The sequence below is a fragment of the Solanum tuberosum genome, unplaced genomic scaffold (genome assembly GCF_000226075.1).
Source record: "Solanum tuberosum cultivar DM 1-3 516 R44 unplaced genomic scaffold, SolTub_3.0 scf00014, whole genome shotgun sequence".
NCBI classification, from domain to species: domain Eukaryota; kingdom Viridiplantae; phylum Streptophyta; class Magnoliopsida; order Solanales; family Solanaceae; genus Solanum; species Solanum tuberosum.
This window is the reverse complement of record NW_006238939.1, coordinates 3,171,612-3,181,644: the sequence shown is the minus strand read 5'-3', so window position 1 is coordinate 3,181,644 and position 10,033 is coordinate 3,171,612. Positions and strand designations below refer to the sequence as shown.

Here is a 10,033-nt window from a genome sequence, read left to right as displayed (position 1 = left end):
CAGCCCCCTCCCCACGCCCCAAAAAAATTTAAGTTTGTTTTTTAAAAAAAAATTCAATTTCAAAAATTATTTTCTACTCTAGTAAAAATAAAAGATATTTCTCAAAAATATTTTTTCATTCATAAATCAAACACTAAAAATCTTTTTCGAAAAATATTTTCTACTCACCAACCAAACATGAGAAAATAAGTCAAAAATCAACTTGTTTTCTAGGAAAACATTTTCTAGGAAAACATTTTCCATGGAAAACATTTTCCTTCATACCAAACACACCCTGTGTCTCCACATATTTTCCCTTCCGTTAGAGAATAAAAGGATACACCAATACGAATCATAAAAAGAAAAAAATAAGCAGCTAGTTTAAAATTGCTAAATGCAAGCAACATAATAATTAAAAACTAGTTGTTATTTCTTTTTTGACGTTTAAATGCTGAGATTCATTGCATATTCACACAGAAGACAAAATACAATGTCTGAAGCGACCAACCGAGACAGGGTCTGGGTCTTCCCATCGACCAGAAAGGATTATTGAAATTGTAGGTGCAACAAAGGTATAGGACCCGCCAATCACAGCGGGCAGCCTAGTCCCAAAGGAAGTCTGCAACAAGGTATTCAACCCAGAAACAAATAGCACTGTCTGGATAACTTTTGCTTTTTCCTCCTGCAAAAGTCGCGTAATATTCCATTAAAGAAGGATAACACTATTCGAGGCCAAAAATCAATCATGGGTTATGTAGTTAAACAACTTAATAGTGTTAAAAGGCCTCACATTTCCACCTCCCATTTGGGGAACCAACGCGGTAGGAATGATAACTGTTGTACCAAGCATAACAAGATAATGTTGAAATCCAAGAAGGATAGCCTCAGCTGCATTCCAACAATTAAAACAAAATCAACATGATACAACATCCAGATTATTGTGAAATTGGTAAAAACACATTTAAAGAAGTTAGTACAGAGAAGTGTCCGGTTATGTCTTTGACTCTTTGTTCAAGAGCAATAGGAGGAAGCATAATAATCACTTTATGTCAAACACCAATATAATAGTTTCACAAAATGAGCCTACTGGCCATGAAACTCTTGAACAAGTTGTGTGAACTTTCTGTTAGGACCGAAACAATTAGGTGTAATGCGGAAGTTAGCAAAGCAAACTTCAAAAGACCAAACGAGAAATATACCAAACGACACAAAGATTTAACGTAGTTCGGTCAATCAACCTACGTCCACAAAGGAGATGAACAATCCACTATATAAACTTGAGAGTACAAAATATAGAGAGAAATAACCTCAACCAATTCACTCGGAATACATGGTAGGTTCACACAAGTGATAACGTATCAAGCTTGTGTCCCACAAATTCTCCCCCTAACCAAAACTCTCAAAGTCGTTAAACACTACATTTTGACTGCAGATTAAGTTAGAAGGAACAAGTTTCTATTTATAGAGTTCTAAACAATTTCCTACCAGAAAAGGACTAGCCAATTTTAAACCTTTTCCTACAAGAAAAAAGCTAGTCAATGTTAAACCTTTTCTTATGAGAAAAACCTATTTATGTTAGGAAACTTAGGGCAAATAATAGCCAACAAATCTCCCTCTTGGCCTGAAATTCTAATAAAATAAATTTGTTACATAATCGTCAACAGTTTGCCTCTCCTCCATCAAATCTATATCTCAACACAGAGAACCTCTCTGAAACAATTTCTCCAACAAAAATCTTCATTACTATCAAAAGGATGCGGCTAGAAGAAGGGAGACCACATAATTGTTCAAAAATTTGAACATGTCAATTTGGCAACAAAAACATAATTCGTTGCGAATTTAGTAGTGAATAAATCAAGTGGTCAAACAAAAATTAGTTAGGTGAAACAAATTCTGTAAATGAGTTAGGCAGAGAGAGTTGAGGAAAAGGAAAAGATGTAAAAGAAAGTTACGCACGCCATGGAGGAGGACTAGTAATACAATAGGAAACATTAGGAAGCTGATCTTTTGTTGGATGTGGCGCTGGGTCATCTGATTTTGCTGCTGGAGCTGCTCCTCCACCTGCCATTTTTTCCTCACTACAACTCAAGGGATACTCAACTGTTTAACAGTAACACAAAATTTACCCAACTTTCCACTTTCCAGTTTCTAGAGGAAACACTCAAAACTCATTTGTCTATTTGGAAACCAGAGATTCGAACAACAAACCACATGACACTACTACACCATATACTACCTGTTCACTTTATTCCAACTGTAAAAAATAAAGAAAATCAAACTGTAACAACTAGTGCTTGCCAGTCTAAACTTTATACTCTAAACTAAAATATCCTTTTATCTTACTCCTATATATTTTGACTATATAAAAAAATGTCCTTTTCTAGTAAAATATTTTTTAATAATAAAAATATATTAATGTATTTTCAAATTTTTCTCGGAGAAAGTGATATAACCACTTTTCATTTTAAATAATGACAGTTTTTTCTCTTCGGACTTTTTATATTAGGTATGAATTTTTTTTTTAAAAAACATTATATGACATACTTTTTATTGCATAACTATTTAAATTTATTTTCTACATCAATAATAATGGATTTATTTATTAAAAATTATATGATAAACGAAATTAAATCCAATTATATTTTGATATGTTATATTACTTATTGTAACTTTTAGTCGGGACTGGTATAAAATTTTGAAAGGAAACAAAAGAATAAATATTTAGTTTAAAATAAAAATGTTTTTTCAAATTTTTGATAACTTTCATATGATACTTTTAAAATTATAAGATCAAAAAATATTTTTAATTTATTCTATATATTTTAAATTATAATTACAAGATTTTTAAAAAAAAAAAAACTATTTGCCGATAATGTAATAAAGCTTTTCCAGAATCTCAAGTGGGTATGTGCCGATAAATTGAAGAAAGTGTTTTAATAAAGAGAAAAGAAAAAGGAAAAAGTTACTTTATAGGATGGTATTATGCTGTTGCCCAATGCAAAAAGAGAAGGAAAAGAAGTGTAGAAAGAGCATATTAGAAAGTACTTTCTCTATTTGATACTCACTCCGTCCTATAATAGTTGTTCATTATATTATTTTAAGATATCCAACAATACTTATTCACTTTATAAAATTAATGAATAATTTTACATTTAGGTTCTAATTTATCCTTGTCATTAATTATAGTTGTTTTCCTATTACATTTTTCAATACATTGTATTTATAACATTCAAAAGGTGATATAGTAAAATCACTCTTCTGCTTATAATTTCTTAAGAAGTGTGCAGAGTCAATAGTGGATAAATATTGTTTGACAAAGGAAGTATTAACTTAATTGTGAGGCAATGCAGATTTATTAAGAAAAAATATTTAAGGACATAATTTACATCATATTTTTCAGTATTTTCCTTTGTGAAATCATAAATGTAACTTTATAAATAGTGTAATTTAAGGGTGTGCAAAAATCGATTTAACCAATAAACTGAATAGAAAAAAACACTATTGGTTTATTGATATTGGGTTATTGGGCAAGCGATTTTTAAACGGTTTTGCAAAAAAATTTATTGGGTTATTGGTTCAGTTTCTGGTTTTATGATTTTTGTTAATGGTTAAACCGATAACCCAATAAGACTATACTAAATTTACTGGTCTTATTGTTAATGGTTAAACGATTGTTACTTTCACATTTTTTGTTAATGGTTAAACAATTGTTACTTTCACACTTTTTCCTTTGAATGTGTCTAGTGTCTAAACTTGCAAGAAAAATGATTGTTACTTTTATGATTATTACTTTCATGCCAAATGCTGAAAAAATCATATGGTTTATATGAAAACAAATTTATCGTGTATATAATATATATGAGTATTTTTTTATTGGTTAAACCGAAAACTGAACCATTAAGTACCATAAACCGATTAACCAAAAACCGATAATAAATATGTTATTGGTTTGGTTATCGGTTTGACGTATTTACAAATCGAAAACCGATAAATTGAATCAATAACACATAAAACCGAACTGAACCGACCGATGCGCACCCCTAGTGTAATTTGTTTCCTAAAAATTATCAAATTTTATTAAAAGATGTGATAAATATAAAATAATTTCAAACATCTATTTTAAACTTTAAACAATTTAATTATTTTAAACAATAAAAAAATTTCAAAATTGAACTAATATGAAATAAAGGGAATATTGAATAAAAATTCTGTATGAGCTGCACAATGTGAGGATAAAAAAATTACCCCCTTTTCTCTATCTTTAAAAGAAAAAGGAAATTCGTAGAATCTTTCTTGATGGACACATCAATTAATAAACCTTCTTTTATTTAATTAATTAATTAATTATGCTCCAACAAACATACCGCTCACCAGGTCTTACTTTGTCAAATAAGAAATAATTACCTAATTAATAAAATAACCTATTCTTATTTTTCTTTTTAATTAATAATTAATAAAGCTCCTTTCTATGATGGTGTCTTCACATGTATTGCCCAAATGATTGTTCTTTTGTTTATTTTTTTTAAACACACAACCAGTGATTTTGACAATTTGATTTCACAATTTGTACCTTTTATTTTAGTTTCACTGATACTCTTTCTTTCTGGGAAAATTACATGGATAAGCAAATATATATTAGTTAATTAGTTAATATAGTTACAGATTGTCTTAATTACAATTCGTAACCTACTTTTAGTTATAATTACGTTGCTTAAATTTTTAGTTTTGTATAATTCGAAATATGTATAATATAATTTGTATAACTTTATTTAAAATAAATTGTATAACTTCTTTAATAATGAAATTTTGTATAACATAATTTATATACCCATTTAAAGTTTAGATGTTTATGTTTGTATAGATTCGTTATTTCGAGTTTATACAAAAATAGTTGAATTATACAAATGTATCCGCGAATTATACAAACGAGATAGCTTAAACTGTAGCTACAACTCGTAAATGTGCAAACTATAGCTATGGAGCACAATTAATTTTATCATAGTGGCTATTTGCAAAATTTTCCAAAAAATAAATGTCTACTTTTAGGTGTTTAATTTAACATTTAAAAAAATCATTTGTTTAATTTAAGAAATTAAAAGATTTAATTTATTATCTCATATCGATAAATTTTTTTGGATATGTGTAACGTGTTACGCGCGTGTGTGTATATATATATATATCATAATTTATTTTTGTTATTATAGAAATTGAAGTACAAACAAAAAGTTCCATCACATTCTTTTAATATTAGCTATTTAAGTGACCAAATATGATTGAATATGCTCTCCAAAAATAAAAATAAAAAATTGAACAATCACATTAAGGCCTCATTTGTTTACTTTAAGATTTAGAGGTCTGCATCTGAACACACATCTGAATATTAAAATATACATTAAGATTTAGAGGTTTGAATCTGTATACGTATCTGATATATTAAGATGTTGGCGTTAAGATCTAAATATTAAATAGTTAAGACTGTTTGTTTTCTCAACAACTGAATGTATAAAATTTGTCTTTATTTAAAAAATAATAAACATAAAATGCAAATAAAATACTAATGTAATACACTATCCTTTTGGAATGTCTAAATTAACCCATACCTTTGTGACAAGAAAAAGAGTGTTTAATAGATTAAAAATGATGTGGTATGACTTATTTAAATTGTTCAATGATTGTATGTTAAGTTTTGAAGTCACGCAGGTTGAAAAATAAAAGGTAGCGAAAGTTATGACAAGTTCCTTTGTAAAGTTTTCTCTGAAATTTGAGTCAAATGTCTCAGATATTTTCTCCCAATCTATAAAGACTTATGGGCCCCACAACCTATCAAATTGAAGGTCTATAAGTCTAGTTTCCAACACATCAAATTGTTTTTCCACATAACTTCAGAATAAAGAGATACTCACATTTTCGCGAGATGACAGAAGCATGCATGTCAAGGGGCCATGTCAGTGAGACTTTTACATAAGGTCATCTTCTTCATTTTCTCTTGAATGAATGTTCTTAAACAAGAAACCCATAAGAGTTAGATCCAAATAGTTATTAATTTTCTCAGACTAAGTCCTTGACGAAAGTTGATCTACGCATTGAGTTCGTCATCGAGATCTAACTTCTTCCATCGATTTTGCAATGTATCTCTGTTGGGGTAAAATTAAGAATTGAGGACACTAATTGTTGAAATAAATAGGCTTTAAATGAGTGTAAATCTATCACTCATCAAGGACAAGCAAGGTAGATTTCCACTCATTTGAGGTCTTTTTAGTTCAACAATTAGTGTCATCAATGCATATTCTGATGATATTTTGATGTTTTGAAACTATGAAGACTAAAGGACAAGGCAAGGATGAATACATGAAAAAGAGGAAAAAACATTGAAAGGAGTACAAACTCCCAACTGGTAGTCGCCTAACCAAAAGGTGGATCACTCAATTTGCCTGACCTCTCCCAAGTTGACAGTGTGCACAATTAAAAATATTCCAGGTAGGTCGGTGGACTAAAGTTTAAACAGTGATGCGCCGAAGTCGAATGGGCGAATTAAAATTCCATTGTAGAAAGTGACAAACTCTTGAGTAAAAATGAAAGCTAAATGTCCGAAAAATGTGGTAATCGGCGATCTGCCAAATGTAAAAGGCTGACTCAATCTAGTTCTCCAACTGAGGTTCAAACACTTGAAGCCTTAAGCAAAAAAAAGTGAGCTAAAAGGCAATCGGCGATCCACCGAATTAGAAAAGTGAGCCTGACTAATGTTGCCGAACAGGTCGAACTTGGAATTGTGGGCTAATTTTGGAAAAACTATAAATAATCCAAAGGAGAGAGAAAAATGTATCAAATTTTTGTTTGAGATTTTGTATAAGATTTTTGAGAGACTTCACATCTTTAGTCTTTTTACCCTTTAAGAAATATTCTTAGTTTTTGGGGTTTTTCAAACACTCTTGTAATTGACATTTGAGGGTTTAAATCAAAGTGAGTCTTGAAGATTATTGCTTAATTTCAACTCTCCAATGTCTGAAAACATAATTGATATACTCTCTTTTCCTTTTATGATGCTTGACTAAAACACTAATTCTAGGAGTGTATTTATGGGGTTGGGTGTTGATTTAATTTAGTGAGTCTTGTGTCCTGCTCTATTTTATTACTATTTATCCATGCATTTGAGTTATTTAGCATGAAGTTAATTTATAGGTTACAGTTGCAAACTTAATCCTAGTCTAGATCTTCGATTGATGCTCAAAAGATATTAATTGAAGTAGGTAAATAGCTTGATGCATACAATTTAGGTTTGATTTCTATAGTTTTCTCAAAAGAGAAATTGTGGTTCAATTCTAGTTGGTAAATCTGCTCAAAAGATATTTTAGTAAGGTATTGGGTTGATTTGTGATTCACACAGATGAGACCGAAAGGAGATTCTATGATATGATGCTTTGAGATCGGAAGAAGATTAGTGTCATGGAAGATTAGCTATCTTATCCATGTTTGTTTAGCACTATTGAGCAAGAACTTTTACCCCTATTTAACATCAATACCAATCCCCACACCCCTAGATCATCTCTTACTTGTTTGAAACCATGATTTTAGTTTAATTTTGATAATTGATACCGAAACCCTTTTCGTAAATTTTGTGGAATCATCCATCCACCTTCTCTTATTTCTACAATGAATCGCTTTCATTCTTAATTTCCTAATTGAAATCTCTGCACTATATTACTCCTTGTAGGATTTGACCCGAACTCTCTTGTTGGGTATTTTTATTGCTAACAGTCGCTTACTCTTCTAATTTTTTTTAGAGCGGTTTGAGCATTATCATTAATCTCATCCTTCAATTGCAAGTTCTTTGAAGGTGGGAAAAATATTTCCAACAATGCATCTCTTAGCTCTCTCCAAGTGGCGATTGAGTCATGTGAAAACTCATTCAACCACTTTATTTCCTCCCCACTCAGAGACAAAGGGAACAATCTCAACCACATTGTTGTTTGGCTGACCCCAAGAATCTTAGAAGATTTACATGTGCCAACGAAGTTCATTAGATGTTAATTCACATCATCTCCAGATGTGTAACACCTCAGAACTTATCAAACCTGAACAACAGAAATTTGGTGAACCACAACAGGGTTCACAGATCAGGAGAGGAACCACGATCCGTCGACCTGCTCGTGGCTTACACCCACCCAACAGTGGTGGACCACGGAGCCCTTCACGGGTAGTGGAACACCACTTGAGCCATGGGAGGGCTCGTGGAGGAAGGGCAGAACCACCCAGGCTCAGGCATCAGACCATCTTGATGATGGGCCGTGGGAGGGTCCGTGAACCTGAGCCAGCAGACCACTAGCCCAATTGAAGAAGCACAGTGGCCTTCACGGTCCGTTGTCCTTCACACGGGGCGTGGTAGGGCTCGTGAAGGGATCCCTAGAAACTAGTAGACACTGACCAGAACCACGACCCACTTGACAGGTTGTGGTCCATTTGATGGTCCGTCAGTGGCTTCGTGAAGGCCCCCGTCAGCTTTTAAGTTAGGGTAGTTTTGGTCTTTTTTCCTATGCGTTGGACATTTAAACTACGTCGTTTAACCCTTAAACTACATCGTTTTACTTAGTTTAAGCCTAGTAATTTAGTCAGAACTTACCCAAAACGATTATTCTCCAAAAGTCATCAAACTTAGAGCAAAAAGGAGAAGAAAGAAGAGACAACCTCTCAAGAAGTAGCAAAAGGTTTTCTTCAGTTCCAGCCCCAAAATCAGAAGATTTCTCTGTGAATATTGTCACTAGGTATGTTGGATTTCACTAGTGGGTTCCTTTAATCCACTAGGTCCCTAGAACTTTGTCAGATTATTGATTCTCTAAATCTTGTTTAGACCTAGGGTTTCTAAAACCTTGGATAATTGTTGTGATTTAGTTGTTGTAGCATCCTAAATCGAAATAGCCTGTTTCTTAGAAAGTTTGCTTAGTTCTTTGCATGAAACTCAAAACCCTAGTTGTGTAGATTCTCTTAGTTCACGAATTACAGTTTCTAGGTCAGTTAAACAGATAAACATGCTCCCGTTTCGAATGTTACATTGTCAGTTCTTAAATGTTGCATTCTCAGATTTGCATGTTAGAACATTGAGCTATCCAGTATTTCAGTTATGTTGAGTCATATACATATTCAATTGGGAGTAGGCTTAGCACCGAGTTGGACTAGGGTTCAGCGTACCCTTATAGTCCCAAAACTACGTGCCCCCGTATGATTATAAGTCCCCTCTGTTGGGCATCAGATTTAGTGATTACGCCAGTCATGCCTTTATACCCATGTCAAGGTATATTGGGTCCTCTCGATGAGGCGTATAAATCAGACTCCGCATTTAGCTAACATGGTTTTATGTCGGTTAATAGTATCTCCCACAGTTTGACTGTAGTGCAATTGACCATGTTTTCAGTTTACACTTCAGTACTCAACATGTTTTGTTCATATTAGTACTTGGTCATTGCATTCAGTTAGCTTTTCAGTTATATGCAATATTTACTTCCTTATAAAGATTATATCATTGTTCAGTTATGTTTTGTTCAATTCATATGTATTTGTTCAGCCTATATAGATATCCTGCATGTGATGCTTCTCATGACCACCGACACTAACCTATAATATGAGTGTCTACGATCGTCGATAATATAGTAACCTAACCAAGGATTGGGGTCGTGTCCCAAGGGAGTGGTTTTGAGAATTAGTAGAAAAATAAAATTTAGTTCAAACTAGTCGTAGCTAAAGATATTAACGATTAAAAACATAACAAATCAAAGGGGGTGACACAAAAGTGTCAATTAACAAATGGGGGTTTTTGTCACAAGTGTATTAAAAACAACAAATATAAGGAAAATCAAGTATGGGGAGAAGATCTTGGGATGTGACCGCAATACAAGTTGAGATAAATCGTTGGGTACATGCTTTCGATAGGAAATTTGCAAGATAATACTAGGCTAAGCTTTAGATGGAAATAAGTTCCCTCTCGGGAAACTTACCCCGTTTCAAATGCGTTCCTCTCGGACACCCATTTGCCGCATGAAGACCAACCTACGCCTTACCCCAC

At 32.5% G+C, this 10,033-nt stretch overlaps 1 protein-coding gene across 1 annotated transcript in view; it reads right to left on the bottom strand.

Moving 5' to 3' along the window:
• Positions 1–2,183, bottom strand: part of LOC102583671 (nucleobase-ascorbate transporter 6-like) — an 8,511-nt gene extending 6,328 nt beyond the window's left edge. Inside the window, exons 1-3 of the mRNA XM_006339927.2 lie at positions 1,936–2,183; positions 770–867; positions 488–661 (exon numbers count right to left, since the gene is read on the bottom strand). Coding sequence (XP_006339989.1) covers positions 488–661; positions 770–867; positions 1,936–2,047 — 384 coding nt within the window. The 5' untranslated portion in view covers positions 2,048–2,183. The remainder of the gene's footprint in view (positions 1–487; positions 662–769; positions 868–1,935) is intronic.
• Positions 2,184–10,033: the final 7,850 nt, after the last annotated feature.